The 19753-nt window shown below is 45.7% G+C and overlaps 1 protein-coding gene across 1 annotated transcript in view; it reads right to left on the bottom strand.

The window, feature by feature from the left end:
• DDX17 (DEAD-box helicase 17) overlaps positions 1-16416 on the bottom strand; it is a 55588-nt gene extending 39172 nt beyond the window's left edge. The window contains exons 1-9 of the mRNA XM_085601293.1: positions 16132-16416; positions 14739-14895; positions 14545-14641; positions 14034-14167; positions 13709-13774; positions 13354-13495; positions 13093-13253; positions 11131-11303; positions 9750-9860 (exon numbers count right to left, since the gene is read on the bottom strand). Coding sequence (XP_085457419.1) covers positions 9750-9860; positions 11131-11303; positions 13093-13253; positions 13354-13495; positions 13709-13774; positions 14034-14167; positions 14545-14641; positions 14739-14895; positions 16132-16181 — 1091 coding nt within the window. The 5' untranslated portion in view covers positions 16182-16416. The remainder of the gene's footprint in view (positions 1-9749; positions 9861-11130; positions 11304-13092; positions 13254-13353; positions 13496-13708; positions 13775-14033; positions 14168-14544; positions 14642-14738; positions 14896-16131) is intronic.
• Between the last annotated feature and the right edge of the window lie 3337 nt (positions 16417-19753).

Genomic DNA, 19753 nt, shown 5'->3' with positions numbered 1-19753 from the left:
GCAACGGTCTGAGGTTGCGAGAAAAATACTGGTAATTCTACAGATTGGTTTAGGTGAAAAGGGGAAATGACTTTAGGTAGGAATTTTGAGTTGGTACGGAGAACAACCTTGTTCTGGTGCATTTGAAGAAAAGGTTCTTGTATGGTAAGTGCTTGTATCTCACTGACCCTTCTAAGAGAAGTGATGGCTACAAGGAAAGCTGTTTTCCATGTGAGGAATTGCAGTTCGCATTTATGCAAAGGTTCGAAGGGAGGCCGCATCAGCCTTGGGAGCACGATATTCAAGTTCCACACAGGTGAGGGTGGTACTCTGGGGGGAATTATTCTTTTGAGGCCTTCCATGGCAGGTACTCTGAAAAGTGATAGGAGCTGCCAGTTTTGTAAGTAAGCTGCAATTGCTGCGAGGTGTAGCCGAATGGAGGTATAGGCTAGATTACACCTTTGTAGGTGGAGTTAAGTAGCATATGATGTGTTGTATAGACACGTCTAGAGGATTGATTGTGTTATGGCAATAAACAACAAATCTTTTCCACTTGGCAGCGTAGCAGGCTCTAGTGGTAGGGCGTCTAGCTTCTCTGATGACGTTCATACAGTCGGGGGGAAGGTTTAGGTACCCGAATTCTAGGATTTCAGGAGTCAGATCGCAAGGTTGAGCTGCGCTGGGTCCGGGTGCCTGATCTCTCCATGTTTCTGGGTTAGGAGGCATGGTGAGAGGTGTAGCTTTTGGTGTGGTAATACCGAGAGTTCCAGCAGCGTGGTGTACCACAGTTGTCTGGCCCACGTTGGAGCTACTAGGATCAGTGTGAGGGACTGCTGTTGTAGCTTTCGCACCACTAATGGAATGAGTGGGAGAGGCGGAAAAGCGTACGCAAATTTGCCTGACCAGTTCATCCATATCGCATTTCCTTTGGACAATCGGTGTGGGTATCTGGCGGCGAAGCTTGGGCATTTTGTGTTTGTGGGTGGCGAAGAGGTCTATCTGTGGATGCCCCCACATTTGAAAGAACGGATGAAGATCCTGTGGGTGAAGTTCCCACTCGTGGATCTGTTGTGTCTGTCTGCTGAGCAAATCTGCCACAGTGTTTTGGACTCCTGGGACATGTTGAGCTAGGAGAAAGATTTTGTGGGGAATTGCCCATCTCCATATGCTCTGTGCTAATTGAGAGAGCTGTGGAGAGTGTGTGCCGCCTTGTTTTTTAATAGAATACATGGCCGTCTTGTTGTCTGTGCGAATGAGGACTGCCTTGCCTGAAATCCGTGGTTGAAAGGATTTTAGGGCTAGAAAGATTGCCAGTAACTCCAGATGGTTGATATGGAGTAACTTTTGTTGCGGCGTCCATGTGCCCTGCACGGTGAGATGTAATAGGTGAGCTCCCCAGCCAGAGAGCGATGCGTCCGTTGTTAGTATTATTTGGGGAACCGGGTCCAGGAACGGTCGACTTTTGGAAAGGTTTGTGGTGTTCCACCACTGCAGAGAGCGATGAGTGCGACCGTCTACCAACACCAGATCTGTCAGTTGCCCCTGGGCCTGGTACCATTGGCGCGCTATGCATTCTTGGAGTGGACGCATCTGGAGTCTTGCGTGAGGCACTATGAAAATGCGAGAGGCCATCATCCATATCAGTTGCATAAACACTCGTGCTGGAAGGGAGTGTTGAAGTACGAAATGTGTCGCAAAGCCTGAATGCTTGCAATCCTGGCCGGATTGGGGTAGGCTATTGCTTTTGAGGTGTCTATGGTGGCACCGAGGTATTGTTTTATGTGGGATGGTGTTAGCTGGGACTTTTGGTGGTTCACCGTGAATGTGCGGTCTTCTGAGGTGTGCCGCCACCACTGCTAGGCACTTGGTGAATACCCGTGGTGCTGTTGTGACTCCGAACGGGAGCACTTTGAATTGTAGTATTGTCCGTCCACTACAAATCTGAGGTACTCTGTGAGCATGATGTACTGGAATGTGGAAGTATGCGTCTTTCAAGTCCAGTGTGGTGAGAAAGTCGTTCTGGGAGAGGAGCGTAAGTACCTGCTGAAGTAAACCCCCAAATTTTGTTGATTGACAGGAACGTGTTCTATTGCCTGTTTTTGTAGGCAGGAGATTACCTCCTGCTTTAGCAATGTGGAATGTTCTTGAGACATTGGGCGTTGCCTGGGTGGAATGTAGTATCCTGACTGAATCATTTGGGTCACCCATTTGTTTGAGGCGATGACTCCCAGACATGAAGGAAATTTGTGAGTCTGCCCCCGACTGGAGTGGAATGGTCTGGGGGGAGCGGGGGTGTTTATGGTTAGTAGGTGAGGCAGAACGGGCGTTGTTCGTTTTGCTGCTTCCCTTGTTGTTGTTACCCCTGTAGCCGCCTCTTTGGTAACCTTTTGTAAAGGTGGTCCGAGTAGGGGACTTGTACGATGTGGACACTGTCTGAGGAGTAGCCTCTGGATGCACTCCGAAAGGATGAGCGGCGAAAGGAGCGTCTGGGCGGGTGAGACTGTAAGGCCCCCATGGATTTTGCTGTATCCGTGTCCTTTTTCATCTTTTCTAAGGCCTCATCCACCTTTGGCCCGAATAGATGTTCCTGGTCAAAGGGATGGTTAAGGATAGAGGCTTGTACTTCTGGTTTAAACCCAGATACTCTTAACCAAGCATGACGACGGAGAAGGACGCTGGTGTTAATGGCCCTGGAGGCTGTGTCTGCTGCGTCTAGGGCACAACGTATAGAGGTGTTTGTGATTGTTTTACCCTCTTGAATCAACTCGTTGGCTTTACTTTTATATTTTTCAGGGAGATGTTGCATTATGCGCTCTAATTCGTCATAATGAGCCCTGTCATATCTGGCCAGCAGTGCCCGAGTGTTTGCTATACGCCATATGTTGGCAGCCTGGGATGCTGTGCGTTTGCCTGAAGCATCTAGCAGTTTTGATTCCTTGTCAGGTGGTGGTGCATCGCCTGACGCTTGTGAGTTTGCCCTTTTACGTGCCGTAGAGACCAATAAGTAATCTAGTGGCGCTGGTCCTCTAATGTAAGAGGGATCTGAGGGAGCAGGTTTGTACTTCTTCGATATGTGGGTTAAGGACCCTGGCTCTAACTGGGTCTTTAAAAACTTCTGCCGCATGCTTTACCACCCCTTTGAGCATGGGCAGTATGGAGGTGGACCTCTGTAGTATCGAATGCGTCTAGGAGGAAATCTTCCTCCACAGGGTCATTATGCATGTCCACCCCAGGATAATGTGCTGCTCTTTGCAGAAGATGGTTAAACCCTAATGAATCTTCTGGTGGAGGTGGTCTAGAAGGGTAAATATCGTCTTGTGAGACGTTGGGGATATCTGGTATATGGTAATCGTCCCATGGATCTGGCGATCCTGTACGGACGGGTGGGGTCTTGTGGCACATCCCCTGTATCATAATATTGGTCCCCGTGATCATCATCGTCTGGAGACGGAGTAGGAGAGCGATGAGGTGGAGGTGGAGGGGAAGGTATTCTGAACGGAGAGGTAGCAGAGTCCTTCCTCTTTGGAGGTGGAGGAGGCTTCTCCAAATGTCTTTTCTTAGTAGAGTGTCAAATGTCCAGTTTTTGGAACCTTGGTAAGAGTTTTTTGCAAGGGATCCGGTGTAAATAGCTCTGGTAAGGTAATTTGGTCCGTCGGCGACGAAGGCGTCGAGGCTGATGATTTAGGTTTTTCCGTGCCAGTTTGAGGTTTAGAACCCGGCTTGGGACCGTCCGGTCTCTTGGTCGGCGCCGAGATGGGCTTCGGCTTGGAAGTGCCGGTGGCCTTGTGTGGTTTGGTCGGCACCGAAGATGGCGTCTGTGCCGAAGGGCTGGGTTTCGACCCAGAGGGCTTTGGTGCAGAGCTCGGTGTCGAGGTGGAGGCCGTCTTCTTTTTCGGTGCCGAAGTGTGTCTCAGCAATGCTGGCAGGCTGGCTCGCGCCCGAGCCGCCGGAAGGCTTACTTGGCTTCTTCACCGGGCCTGAAGGTGGGGTGTGTGAAGCAGTGTCTCTGGTCTTGCCTAGGCCCGAAGGCGAAGGCGTGACCGAAGCCTTTTTGGGTGTCGGAGGGGGTAGATTGGTACTCCCGACCCTCTGCGCCGGGGTGATGTCCTCCACATCTGACTCGTCGGCCTCGGAAGCGCTGACGAGGTCCTCTTCGGTCCAATGATGTTCCGGATCATCGATGTAGTCTCTGAAGATGTCGACTGGAATGAACGTCGAGGAGTGTGCCATGTTCCTTCTAGATCTTCGGTCACGAATAGTCTTTTTGGATCGGAAAGACTTACAGGCCGGACAGTCTCGAGCCTCGTGGTCTGGGGAGAGGCAAAGGTTGCATACCTCATGAAGATCGGTGTGGGGAAATTTGGACCCACATTGAGGGCACTTTTTAAATGGAGTTCTTTCCATGAGCCGGGACCAGAGCCTGGGTAGGCCCAAAGGCCGCCGTCGACGACTGGAACCGAAGGTTTGTGTCGATGAGAAGGCGCGATGATTGAAGACATCGTGATCGAAACAATACAGCGATTGGGGTGAGGATTGCGCGTCGATTGTCGAACTGAAAGCTGTTCGGAAACTGAGCGCAAAGATTACATCCGAGCCCGATGGCGGAAAAAAAACAATCGGAGGATGGAGCCGAAGCCCATGCGCAATACGATCCAAAGGAGGAGTCACCGACCTCGTGACTTCCAAAGACTTTCCAAGAGGAAAAACAAACTGCAAACATCCGGGCCCAACACCAGATAGCGATCTATGCAAAAGTGTGTAATCTGCAGCTCATATGCATCGAACATAAATATTCTTAACAATGCCAACTGTGCCCCATCTACGGAGAGGAGACATTCCCCTCTAATAAGGATTGACCCCCAAGCTAGGGGACTGCCACTTCTGAAGCAGGTCCTGTGGCATAAGGCAGCCTATTTGGTGAGCACTTCATAAAAGAGCTGGACAATTTTGCGGCAACATTCAGTCAATTCGTAAAAGGACCAGCACCAAATAAAAATAAATTTACGCCCAGGTTTGCCAGTGCGGGTTGTGAAAGTGGGGGCGCAGGCCGGCCAGGGACAACAGGACTCTTTCCGGGGCACAGACTCAAGGCAATGTTAGTTTGAGGGCCAATCCAGATTCAGAGGATCCTACCCCACCAGCTCCAACCCAGACACTGCGGCTCCAGAGGTGGACACCAATGGAACACCTCTCACCGCAAAAGTCATCCCAGTTTCAGGTGAAATTGGGGGGGGGGGGGGGGGGGGGGGGGAGACTGGCACGCTTAGTTTACAATTGGAGAGCTCCGACATCCAGTGCTTGGGTCTTCCAGTCTATCCAAGGCATTGACAGTTTCATGGCTCCCCTTCCCGTCCAAACCTCCTCCACCTCTTAATTTTTCCACAAAGCAATCTGCATTGGTAGAAGCTGAAATACAAGACCTCCTATCCAAAGGGACCATGTTGTAAAGTCCTCCTGGTGCCCTGGGCAACCCCCAACTTTTTGCTGACTAGTACTGGTGGTAACTGACTGACTAGCCCAGTGCTATGCTGAAAGAGAACACCTACATACACTAGGGTACACTCTGGGTTAGGGTACCCGCGATTGGCATGACCACCTATAAGGCACTAGTACATAATAGGGCAGGGAGATTGAAACTACCTTTAAGTCCCTAGTATAGAATTGGGCAGGGCAGTTGAGGCCAGCAGCCTTTTCTGCACTTGCATGTGTGCACTGCTGGAGAATGATCTAAGTTTAAAAGCAGCCCTGTGTTGTAGGACTCTTTTACAACGAAATTGTGCCTTAACTCTACTTTGGTGTTTGGGGCAGTAAAAAAAATTATAAACTACAATGTTTGGGCATGGTAGGTATCGGGTACTTCTGAGAATCCCTATAAAAAGGTTTTTATATGCCCTGGAGTTAGTGAAATTGCACATTTCACTCCCCACATAGTAGTAAAGTGCTCCTCAAACGTTGAGCTAAAAGCTCTGTGAAATGAGGATCTGCAATATTTTGATATATTCAAAACCCCTCGAATAATTACTTGGGTTTTCCAGGGGTGGGGGTCTTGTAGGTATAAACAGGGTCCTTATAAAACCATTTTATAGGCCCTGGTGTAGGAGAAATTGCCCAGTTTATGTTTTCATTGCAGATCCCCAGCCCATAGGTTAACACTTGAAGGGGTTATGGGTTAATAACTTGAGAAATAAAAACCCCAACAAAAGGATTAAAGTACTCAGTAGAATGGTAATGATAATTCCAACAATATGGTATTGTTTATATTATAAAATGTACAAACATGAAGTTATAAGACTTTGTAAGCCAAAATTAAGCTATCTAGTGCTCTGCCCTGATTGTCAGAGATAAGCGTATTAGCCTGGCTAATGACTCCTGGGGTTATGAAGCCTTTCGGGGAGGAGAGGTTGTTGGGCAAAGGAATGCAAGGGGGGAGGGGTAGTAAATGAGGCTCCTCAATGGGAGAAGACAAGCTAGAGAAACCAGTTTTCATTTACAGCTCTCCTCTTTGAAACCAACCATATGCTAGGCTCAAGGAAGGAATGAGTAGATGCAAGGGGGAGATTGTGACACTTTGGAGGAAGGGGTCATGCCCTGCACCTCATTGGACAGGAGTGCCCTTCTGCTTGACCCCAGGGAAAACCAAGTATTTAAGAGGCAGTGACAATCAGATCTGCTTTTTGAAACCTAAGAGAAGAAGGGTCCACACCGAGGAGTTGGATGTGCATCAACCAGGTTCTGCACTCCTGCACTGTACCACAAGGCCTAAAGAGTGGACTCCCTGCAAGCTACAGGTTAACAGAGCCCACCTGGACCATCGTCACAAAGAATCCTCCGACTGGAGTACTACTAGTGGATTTGTAAGGGTTTTGTCCAAGTGGATCGTGGGAACTTAAGTTCCAAACTTTCAGGGACCCTCTGAGATTCCAGACCCTTGGATTGTGTTTTAGACACTTTGGACCCACAAGAGGAACTTAAGGAAGGCGTTTCTAATGGAAGTAAGACTGTAGGAGTGCAGTATGAAATCCTCCAGAAAAGTTGCACCGTGTGAATGTGTCCCTGTCAGAGGCAACCAAATGTCAAAAAATTGCACTGTTGGTTTCTAACAACTAGAAAGTGTCTAATTTTTAAAAATGCACATCTCTGGTTCCCTACAGCGGATTGTTTTTTGTTTTGGTGTCATTTTAAAGATAAATTCCTATTTTTATAAATTAGTGTTGGATTTTTGTGCGCTGTGTCTTAATTTACTGAATTGGTGTTTTTAAATGCCTTACATACCAGTCTTTGCATGCTTGCAGCCAAGCTACCAAGGGATGACCATGAGAATAATTGTCTAAAACCTACTCTTGAGCCCTACATCGTGTCAGTAGTATTTTTGCCAGTGGTAAGTGCATATCTGCCACTACTAAATAACCCACTTTCCAACAAGCAATTGTCCAAACACCCAATCCCCGCAGCTTCCTAAGCAACATCTTTGTGGGGGACAAACGGGATGGCAGGAAACGCCCAGTGATCAATCTAAAACACTTCAACAAGTGGCTTGTCTATCCTCCGAGACCTCCTCCACAACAGTTGGCTAATCCGTCTGGAAGGCACTTCCTCCTGCTTCAACCTTTTTTGAAGGGGAAGTTTCCACAGGCTGGATGCAAAGTCCCACTAGGGACTTCTTGATAATATTGCAAAACCAATTGGGTCTGCATGAGTACAGAGGAAGAACAAACGTGTTGCATAATAACTATAACTTGTGTATGGATATATGGAGGGCAATGGGTCGTTGATATGGTCAGTATCTTACACAAAAGCAATTAACACAGATTTTGTGTCTTCCCTCATAGATTAACGAATGTGAGTTACTAAGGGGGACCCCCCTCATTGGAAACTATTGGTTCCAAAAATACCACATTCCTGGTACAGAGGAATAACCAAGTCACTGGGATCAGAAAGGTCCTGAGGAAAGCCGGAATGACCAAACACTGGGCACCTGATGAACGGCAGTAACATGTCGACATTTTGGCAGCAAGGAGGGGTGAGGAACTCCTAATTCTTTCCCATCACCACCATCCTTCACGGTCTTACCTCTAGCCGGTGGGTCTAGGAATAAACTGTAGATCAGAGACAAACTAGTTTTAATCTACACTGCATTTTTTTCGGTGATACCAGAAATAAATGTGTACATTATTTTTTATGTTTGTTGTTGGTCTACCCCCTCCCTTTTGCTCCACCCCCAGGCGTTGGTCTGCGCAGGGGTGCATTGAAGCAAGCCCAATGATGAAGCATGTCACAATTTGTGAGGGCAGTATTTTTTTCACTGAGCACGTGCCACCTACCTCTTTTCATTCACTACTTCTCTGTATTATGATCTACTACTGAACCAGGATCCTTACGAACTTGCCTCCAGTGGACGGTTGCCCTTCCTCACAGTGAGAAAAAAAAAAAAAACTCACCAACAGTACTGTCCCCAACTTAGTCCATTCTGGTTAGGTTCGAGGTGGACTCTGTTCAAGCAAGCCTCAGTCTTCCCTCACGGAAAATCACCAAGATTCGGCACGAATTGACTCACACCCAGGGAAAAACGGTCACGTCCCATCGCCAAGTACAATAGTCTGCCTCCTCTCCAGGCCCCCTGCATCACAGGGCGCACCAGTGACTAGAAATGTATCACTGCCGAAAGGTACAACATTCTCTTGCAGGCAATGGTGGCGGACGCATTTGGAGAAGTGGAACGGCGGTGCCATCTTCAGGTCCCAATCGGACCTGGTGATGGAATCAGACACTAGCGGAGTGGACGGGGGTGGTGGGAGAGTTGGGGAACTCTCCACAGGAGGAAGATAGTCAGAACTCAAAAGTGCTCTTCTCAAACTGTTTAGAGCGGATCGCAGGCTCTTTTGGGGTCAAATGCTGGAAGGGCCATGGGAAGATGGGCAGGACAATTCAGGTCTCACAATTATATGGTTACCCTGGAAGAGAACCAAAGTTACTAAAAACACAGCCACATGCGTTTGCCTCGGAGTAACAAACCATTAACTCAACCTGCCAAATGTTACCATAAGGAAACTAGACATGTATTTTAGTGGAGGAAAATAATCATAATTGGAACCCATTTATCACACCTGAAATTCTGACCAGAGGTGTTACAAAGTGTAAACCCTGATCAGTCACATTATGCTGGGTGCAATAAATGTAACCTTTTCCACGCGGACTCGTATGGGGTGTATCTATATTTTAAAGCATTGTTAACAGCAAGTCACTCATTGCAAAAGGCTGTGCAGAGCCAGCAATAAAAATTTTGCATACAACGCGTAACAGTAAAGTAGGTGTACTACAATACAGGCTAAGATATGCATCAAATCTAAGTTAATAAAAATTTCGGAATATCTAGCTTGTGGCTAACAGGGATTAAATGCTGGACTTACCGGAAATGCACTTTCTGGTGCCGTTAGCACCCAATTCTGCATGTTATTCTCTCCAAAGGTATTAATGGAAGCATTTAGCACACCCGATAAGTGTAGGGCTGAGCTGTGGGAAGCGTGATAAGTACCACCCAATTATGGGGCCCCACACATGATTAGGACCTCGGAGGTAGAATGCCCCATCCAACAGCATGGCATGAGAAACACTCTTGGTCAAGCCTAAAGCCGGTCTCTAAATACATTTCAACGTATTAACAAGATTTAACAACCATTTACATTAATAAAAAAGTCCTAATTGAGTCTATGGAAACACCAGGTCTGAAATGAATGGCGCTGCAGAACTCGCACCATGTTGTGGACACTAACCCATCACGTCGCATTCTGCGTGTAAGCTCATCACAGCGGCGCTTTGTTTCCACAAAGATGATGGTCTTGTTTTCCTTCTCAGCCATGATCTCCTCCATTAGCTGGATTAGCCTAGAAAAAAAACGCAGTAGGAAATATTACTAGCATAACTAAATTCCAACATCAAATACCACATGTATGCAGATGATACCCAACTGTACATGAAACTATCTTCACCAGAAGATATCCAATCTTTCAACCTCAAACTAGACGCCCTTAAAACTGAATTCCTCCTCATTTCACCCACTAGGCAAACCCCCACTGTAGTGAACTTCCTCACAAACCTCACCACTCTCAACTGTACACCACACATCATGGACTCCACTAAATCATTGGTGTTCTAGAGAAGAATCTAAACATGCAAGACCACATTAGAGCATCGACCAAAAGCAAACTACCATCTATGCATCTTAAGAAAACTCAAACCTTACCTCGCACAAGATGACTTCAAATCAGCGGTGCAAGCACTTGTCATTTCAAGACACGAAAACGGCAGTCCCACTCTATGCGGTCTCCCTAAACTCAGCCTAGTTCCAGTCAGAGCATCTCTGAATGCTGCAACTCGACTGGACACTGGTTTTAAGATATCAAACCACATCTCGCCGGACATGAAATCACTGAACTGGCTCCCATTCGAGGCAAAGATACAATTAAAAAGTGTGTATGAGAGCACTACACTTCAACATCCCTCTGTACCTGAAAAATAAGCTTGAACTATCTGGTAGTGCCCGGACCTCAAGGAGCACAATCACTCTGCTCCTTAAGCCAAAGAAATTTTAAAGAATGAAAACCTAAAAACGCACTTTCTCCGGCACTGCCCCGAGAATCTGGAGCTCCCTACCTGTTGAAACGACTGATTCCATCAACTTTGGCCTTCAAAGTGTAAGTGAAGGCTCTACTGATTAACAATTCACTGAACTAGTAGCCTCTCTCTAACACCACCCTACCTCTTTTAGCGTCATGTGTTACCAACTGGCCCCTTCTACGGCCCTGTATCACTCACTACCGTGTTATTACCGTTCCCAATGTAACTTGTCATACTGCTACTTGGCCCCTGTCATGGCCTACTTTTGCACGTACTCATGTCACTGTTACTCCTGATGTAGATTGCCTTAATTTTCTCCCACGCGCTATCGACCTGTATCCTCTTCAACCCTCATGTAAAGCGCTCCGATATCCGTGGGGGTTATGTTCGCGCTATACAAAACTTTTTTTTTTTTTAGTAACTAAAGGCTGTACAAATCCATCAGTAGTTAAGCGAGAGTGACCAACCTACCAACAGCGCGTGTCTGAAAAAACTGGCACTGGAAACTAAGCCCCTACACCCCTTCGGCATACTTACTTGTTATCTTTTTCGCTGTCCTGGCATACATCAACGATCTGCAGGATGTTGTGGTTGGCAGACAGCTCTAAGTTGCCCACGTTAATTTGGACGTAGTCACGAAGGAAATCTTCTGCCAGTTGTCGCACTTCCCTAGGCCATGTGGCACTCCACATCAGCGTTTGCCTGTCCGGCTGAGGTCAAAACGGGTATAGAAAAAGTGTTAGTGTAGTGTTGGTGGGAGGCGACGCATTTACAAGCCAAAGGACAAATGTACTGCTACAAAACAGGCAAAATAGGGAAAGAACGAATTGTCATGTATGGGTAGTCCAATATTTCACAACTAAAGAACAATCTTACAAGATTCAATCGGGGGACAAGTTAAACAAGCATTGGCATAGCCAATAGGTCTCACCTTTGGGACCTTATAAGTGTTTAGCCATGCAACAGTTGCATAACTAAATACTTATAAGGTCCCAAAAGCGAGACCTATTGGCTATGCCAAGCGGCCGTGAAAGTGATCACCATCAAACATCAAAGCGGCCGTGAAAGTAATCGCGGTCAAACGCAGCCCGCGCACATGCACTGTAGCTCTAGGCTGGCCTGGTAGCACTTTTTGGAGCCCTCTCAATAAGTCTCGCCAGACCATGGGGCATATTATCAAGACAGGCGATAAAATTATCGCCGCTTTAGCAGCAGAAAACTGCCGCTAAAACGGCGAGAATGGGCTTGATAATAATAATATGCTCTATGGAATTCCAATTGAAGCCCATGTTAGATGTGAAGGACATCTAACATGGGCTTCAATTGGAATTCCATAGAGCATATTATCAAGCCCATTATCGCCGTTTTAGTGGCAGTTTTCTGCCGTTAAAGCGGCGATAATTTTATCGCCTGGCTTGATAATATGCGCCCCCATGCGCTGGGTCAGGCGAGACCTAAAAGCGAGGATTGGCAAAGCAAATGGGTTTCACCTTTGCGAGATACTGACGTTGTTTGTGTTTTGCTCAAGCAGTGCTATTGCTTTACGGCATCAGCAAAAAAAATTAACGGAATTCAAGTCATGAATGGCACCCAAGCATGATGAATGTGCACAAATCAAACTATGCGTGTACACATGCGGCATGATGCAATACCCATTTTGTTTTTAAAATTGACTGTGCAGACATGGCAAGACACTTGGTGCAGTAAATTTAAAAAAAGGCCACTGGCAGAGGCAATATGTCTGTGTGCTAATAAATGTATGTATAAATGCCCCTCGCATGCATAATCACATTGAAATAGTTACTAAACAGCCTTAAGGGGATTGGAAAAATGTCAGCAAGACCTAAAAATAATGGAAGACTTCAATGTTTTCGTCGTCAAAGCAGCGATCAAAGAATACACACTATAAAAAAACAGTACCTGCAGGCACCATACTACTAAAGGTGTGGAAATGTTGGAAAGATAACAGAAGTACTTTGGTTTCTGGTAAGATGTTCAGATGGGGATTGTTTTACAATTACCATGTCACATCTGATTAATACGACAAATGGACTAAGAGCGACTGGTCCTTATTTTTATTTTAAAAAAAGCGGTTGGTCTATCAACTGATCTGTTGCTGACATTGATCTATGTTAAGTACTTGGCCTACATGTGGCTATTGCTTCATCTTCCCATTCCCCTGCGACTTTGAAAATATAACTTTTAGAAAGCTAATTTGAACAGCAGCATCAGTTTGTGGACTAAAAGCAAAATGTTTCGAGACAAAAATTCGACGTTGCGAGTTCTGGTAAGCATAGCACGCTCACATACCCTTCCATATACACACACACAACGCTCTGTGCTCACAACACCGGTACAACAATCCTAATTACAATGAGAACCGACACCAGAAAGGAAATGTGGAAGCAGGACATTCTGTTCTGGGCGGTTTGGCTTGGTCAGTTTTTTGGCAACATGGCTTGAAGTTATATACAAAAAATAACCCATCTAGAGCATTACCCGGATCTGGTCAACAATCTTTCTTATCTGAGGCTCGAAGCCCATGTCCAGCATTCTGTCTGCTTCGTCCAGCACCAGGTAGGTACACCGCCGCAGATTGGTCTTACCAACCTCCAAGAAGTCTATCAGGCGTCCCGGAGTGGCTATGCAGATCTCCACCCCTGCAAAATACAAATCCATTAGTTTCTCTAGTTCTCATAGTTTGGGGATAAAAGCCCGGTAAACGCGAAATGTCTCCAAGTAAGAAGATCATCCGCCCACCTCTCTCCAAATCCCGGATCTGAGGCCCCTTCGGAGCTCCGCCATAGATACAGGTGCTCCTTAAACGAGACGCCTTTCCGTAGTCGTCAGCCACTTGCTGCACCTGCTGAGCCAGTTCTCGGGTAGGTGCAAGGACAAGGCACTTAAGAAGTAAACGGACAGATGTTTAACATGGAGCGTTCTTCAAGCATAGATTCACGCCAGAACGAGACCCACAAACTCAAAACGTACAAAAAGGGACACAAGCACACGTTATATAATTTAAACGTTACCGATAAAATTCTGTTCCGATAAGTGTCCCCTTATCCAAATTTAATTAAGTTACGTAAGTAATGAAAAACCTACAATGACTCACAATTGGACCGTCGCCCCTCTCCAGATACGGCTGGTGGTTGATGTGTACCATAGCTGGAAGGAGATACTGTTAAAAAAATAAATATATATAGGTGAACATTAGGGGATTTCGTAGTGCGCATTAAGTAGACGTACATTATTCACCGTTAACTAGTTGTGTGGACTTGACAGACATTTGACTTCAGCAATTCTTCTCTATACCCGAAATAAAATAGAGAACGCTAGTGTATTTAAAAGACACACACGAAGTTCATAAATAGGTGTTCCGAGCCTACATTTCTACAAATGTGCTACAGCCACTGGGCGATCCAACTGCAGAAACTCACCGCTAAGGTCTTGCCGGAGCCAGTCTGAGCGATGCCCACCATGTCTCGGCCACTGAGTGCCGCTGGGAACCCCTGGCACTGGATAGGGGTCGGCTCTGTGAAGTTCAGCTCCACCAACGTGTTCATTACATATTCTATAAAGAGAAATACACCAAAAATCCATTATCTCCAGACAGACGTCGCTTTGATTGCGAGAGATTCTGGGGTTGTTTTTACAGTTCCACTTACTCCATGTGCATGCTTATGGAGCGATTTCTAAAGGGGGGGGGGCGCCTTTACGGTGTAGATACTCGGTTACGTTACTTTATTTCATGTTTAGATTGGACTTACACGCGACCGACAAAATGGATGAAGTGCGCTGAAAGTTCTGCTTTCGCCCATCTTAGGCCAGTCTAAAAATAGCCACTCAGTGAGGGCGCACACAAACGTACTTCTTAGCCTACCACCACACTATTATTGCCGTAGCTTTACACTCCACACCAACAGCTTTTAAATCATGAGCAACACTTACGCGGAAAGTTATTGTGATGAAAGCTGTAGACTGGTTTAGGGCACTCTTTTCCTCTCACAGTGATCTCTTTTTTTCGACGCAGTTCATCAACTTCATACTGTCAAGACAAAGTAAACATCGAGTTGATCACGTTGCCATTTCAAAGCCTGCACCCTACCCTCATCCAGCGTCTAAATTAATAAAGCTAAACTCACAGGCATCATGCGGGCAACGTCGGGGTGCTCCACATAGAAGTTCTTCTCAAATTTGGGCAGTTCGCTTAGGTCCCATTTCTTCTTTCGCAATCGCTCTCCGGGATTGCCAAACTTTTTGGGTGGTGGTGGCGCTCCACGATTTGAACCGAAGCGAGGGCTATGAAAACAAATAACAAGTATATATTAATGGGCATTGTGCATATGTATTTCTACTCACTCAGGCTTAACATAACTTGCATAAACGTCACTTCCATGGAACAAAGATTCACTGTTCATTTGTCAACTACAGGAACAATACATAACCCCACCAACTAGTTTAGGGGCATATTATCAAGGTCTAGCGTTAAAATTATCGCCGCTTTATCGGCAGAAAATCACGCTAAAGCCGCGATAATGGGATCGATAATATGCCGTAGAGAATTTCCATAGAAGCCCATGTTCTGGTGTGAACATGGGCTTCTATTGGAATTCTCCAGGGCATATTATAAAGCCCATTATCGCCGCTTTAGCGGCACCTCCTGCCGATAAAGCGGCGATAATTTTAACGCCGGACCTTGACAATATGCCCCCAGTTGGTTATAGGTGCGCTACAATGTTAAGTTGGCGACAGCCGGGATCTCATACTACAGAGCTATCATTAGGGGGCCACAATCAAGTCAAAGTGAAACAAGAAAACTGAGACTGTACTTTTTTTTTTCCGCGAGTTAACTTCCCTTAAGAGTAAAAACAGGCATAACAGAACCGCCATGGGGCATATTATCAAACCAGGTTATAAAATTATCGCCGCTTTAGCGGCAGCTAAAACGGCGATAAAGGGCTTCAAAATATGCTCTATGGAATTCCAATTGAAACCCATGTTAGGTGTGAAGGACGAACACATGGGCTTCAATTGGAATTCCATTGAGCATATTATCAAGGCCATTATCGCCGTTTTTCTGCCGCTAAAGCGGCGATTTAATCGCCTGGCTTGATAATATGCCCCCCATATTCGCTTTAGCATCCCCCCCCCCCCAGTCGTCTGCCCTCTCATAGATCGGGATGAACCTTAACCATACACTCAGGCAAATGGAAAGTCTAAAACATAGGACTGTTGAACTAAAGACACTGGAGAACTGCGGGGGAACAAAAAAGCCTCGGCCATAGGCCCTTACCATATTATCAAGCCCATTATCGCCGTTTTTCTGCCGCTAAAGCGGCGATTTTATCGCCTGGCTTGATAATATGCCCCCATATTCGCTTTAGCATTCCCCCCCCCGTCGTCTGCCCTCTCATAGATCGGGATGAACCTTAACCATACACTCAGGCAAATGGAAAGTCTAAAACATAGGACTGTTGAACTAAAGACACTGGAGAACTGCGGGGGAGCAAAAAAGCCTCGGCCATAGGCCCTTACCCTCCACGGTCGCGCCCGCCTCGGTCTCGATCTCCGAAGCTTCCCCTCATCTTGTTGGTGCCGGAATACAGGGTGTAGTCGAGTGACGTGGAGATGTTATTTGTGGCACTAGCGTCTATCTATTAAACTCTTCCTCCTAAATGACAACGAGCTCCTTTTGTTTTCAAGGCGAATCTTCTCTACAGAGCCCCTTACACCCCTCTACGTCCTCCGTTCCGACCGCGCACAAAATGGCCGACTCTTCCTATCTTGCTCCTTCAACAAACCTCTCTACGCAAAAAGCGTAGGATGCCCCTCCCATTCGAGGCGGTGCCAGCTACAGAATCGTTGGCAGGATGATCTAGAACCCATCCAGCTGCTGTATTCTCGACGTTTTGCTGGGCTACATTCAGGGCGCGCACGCACCTACAAGGAGTAGCCTACGTGGCTTTCTTAAACGTAGTCCAGACTAAGGGTTATCGCTAGGGCTTGGTCTGCTGGTTTTCTTACGCTAACAGCGTAAAAAGTACCGACAAGGATGACGGTTCTGCAAAATGGCGAACTCGCGGATCATTGATACTAGGTTGGGCCAAAAACGCAAGACAGCGTAAAATGCTCATATTACGGTATTTTTCTTTGCTGTTGCGTGCACAGTTTATTCCGTGTTTTGTTTCGGAGAAAGCAGGCTGCATGATTTTTGCTGCGTCACTGGATCTATTCTTTATACAAAATGGCCGATAGAATTCACTTGTAACGCAGTCGCCAAGTGATCCCATTGTAGGGCCTGTGGGTGCTTCGGAAGAGACAGCGGGTCATCTTTCATGGCCAACTCTGCCAGGCCTGAACACCCATTAGTTTAGAAGGAGGATCTTCCTAAACACGTTGCACGTTTCCTGCCAAGATTGTGCTGATGGCTATATCGAAAACGCCGAAGATTGCCAATGGATGTGCACCAACTTGTCATCTGATATGTACTTACACCGTGCCTGAATTTCTGTCACAGGACACGTTACATCTAATGTGGTAGATACAAGAGGAACTGCAGGGTACCGGAAACCGCTGATATTGTAAAAATGCCGATATAGTGAATGCTAAGAAATAACGACCTGTTCACACAAGAGTTTTTCAAGGAACACGAACAGTCTTAACAGAGACCCTAAGGACACCTGCAATTCAGATTGAGCTTTGGAACACCGTAATTAAAAGAGTTGGACTTGGCTTACGAAAATATGACATCTAATCAGAGCACTAAGGATTGTTCAAACGTTACAAGACAACCAAAATGCATGAAAACGTCAATATAGTGTGCACATTTGCAGCAATACTTTGCTAGTCAATGGTAATGTGTTATAAAGGAACAAAGGAATGCTAATGTTTCAGGAGTGGGTTAAAGGACGCAAATTTATTGTAAGAACGGGCCCAAGTATTTTACCTACTTTAGAAGGATATTATCGTGTCACACTCAAGCATTAATAGTCTCCAGCTTTTCGTACAAGAAGAAGGATAACCGGTGCCAGTAAGACTGACAGAAGTGGACGTTAACATATTACAAGAGAATATTAAGTGACCAGCTTATTTTGAGAAAGCAGCACGCACAGCAGTTTTGTGTCTAAGAGCACTTGCAAGAGGGGCAAAGTGTGTTGCAGGTTAATATTGTGTTAAAAGAAGGGGTCAAGAAAATAGCATTAAGTCACTGGTGAATATAAAAGAGATGACTTTCTTTTTTGTAAAACGAAGCTAAGAAGGCGACATTTTATGATAAATGAGTGTCATGGCAAGGACATGGAAGACAAACGCAGGGGCCAGCCAGTATTTTTCAAGGTGTCAAGGGTCTCCCGACAGTTCATAAGTGAAAGTCAATAGCATGTTGCTGTGTCATAGAAGGGCTACAAATGTTGTGTAATTGGGATCAATAGTGTCAAGAAGCTGTGTCATGAAGTCACAACTGTCGTAGAAGAAAGCCACGGGACCATCACAGTGACAAAGAGAGTCAAGTTAATAATTTCTGTGTTGCAAAAGTGGCAGATTGCTCTAAGTAAAAGTTGATGCAAGATTGCACAAAAAGTCTGCGATGTACCAGTCAAGTGTTTCAACTTGCAGCAGTTTCTTTGGGGGTAAACCCACGTGAGGAAGTAAATAGCATGTCCACAATAGGTTGCTGAGCAGAGACGCATGAATATTAATCTGTGCAGGACACCATAGAAATAAACTTGAGCAAAAGCAGATCCGTTTAAAGAAAAATTAAAAAAAAGTAATGCTTGAAGGTACAAAAAAAAATGGACCATACAATTAGAACTCATTTAGGATGTCTAAAGGAATACGTGTAGTTGTCAATTGTATTGTTTTCTTCTCATTTTCACTTACACTTGAAGAACTGTGTTTTCCTGTTTAGGGGACATAGTTATATTCCGCAGCCAGCTTTTCTTCCTGACCATGGCAGCATTTTTTATCCTGGCCATCAGGAGACGCAGACTAGCTGAATTGGAGTATAATTTGGCAACTGAACGTAGACGTAGACGAGGTGAAAGGGTCTTCCGAAACCGTATAACAATTTTTAACATGTCTGAGGAGGACATTGTCAAGCGCTATCACCTGAGTAGTAAAATAATCCTAGATCTATTGCAGGAGCTGAAGCCTGATCTGGAACCTGCCACCTCAAGAACACATGCCGTGCCAGCCCATGTGAAATTGCTGTGCTCCTTGCATTTTTTAGCCTCTGGGTCGTACCAGAGCACTGTAGCAGCAGCAGGAGGCATTTCACAGCCAACATTTTGCCGTGTTCTGAAGCAGGTTCTTTGTGCTCTGGTGAAAAGAGCAGGGAATATCATTTATTTCCCCAAAACAAAGATGGAGATGAGCAACTTGAAGGCTGACTTTTACAATTTAGCAGGCTTTCCCAATGTCATCGGTGTGGTGGACTGCACCCACATTGCCATTGCTCCCCCCAGCGAGTCAGAACATATTTTTAGAAACAGTAAAATGTTCCATTCCATTAATGTACAAATCATTTGTGATGCAGACAACATCATCACCAATGCCATAGTGAAGTACCCTGGATCCACACAAGATGCATTCATATTTCAACAAAGTTTGATCTGTTCAAAGCTGAAAGAAAATGTGTTTGGTGATGGATGGCTCTTGGGTGAGTAGTTACTTGTCCTTGATTATTTTCTTTTAAGAGTTAATCTGTGCGTTTGTGTAGTTTTAAAATATTCCACATCCTTACCAGTACTCTTCAGAATTCTAGTCCTTAATATTTCCCTAGGACATTAGGACATCTAATACCTTCTCCACCTGTTCCCCTTTTATATGCTCTACCATAGATTGAAATCTGTATATTTATCATTCTTAGAGAAGGCATATTCTCTGCATTATGATAAACCGAGAACTTTGTCCAAGTGTGCTGTGATCCAGCTCCTTTTTAGGACTCACTTGGGCATTAAGGGGAACAAAGTACTGTTCTTTTCCTTGCCAGTCTGACAGGCCCCCACCCCTTCCTACAGAAAGTTGGGGGTGTAAGGAAAATAGTTTTCCCATGGAAGAAAATATTTCCTGCTGGAGGAAACCATTTCAACAAGCAAATTTGCACTTTCATGGCAGATAGTCACATGAACAAATATACATATGTATATAATACTCAAAT

The sequence above is a fragment of the Triturus cristatus genome, chromosome 4_2, assembly GCF_964204655.1.
Source record: "Triturus cristatus chromosome 4_2, aTriCri1.1, whole genome shotgun sequence".
NCBI classification, from domain to species: Eukaryota; Metazoa; Chordata; class Amphibia; order Caudata; family Salamandridae; genus Triturus; species Triturus cristatus.
This window is presented reverse-complemented; position numbering and strand designations above follow the sequence as displayed.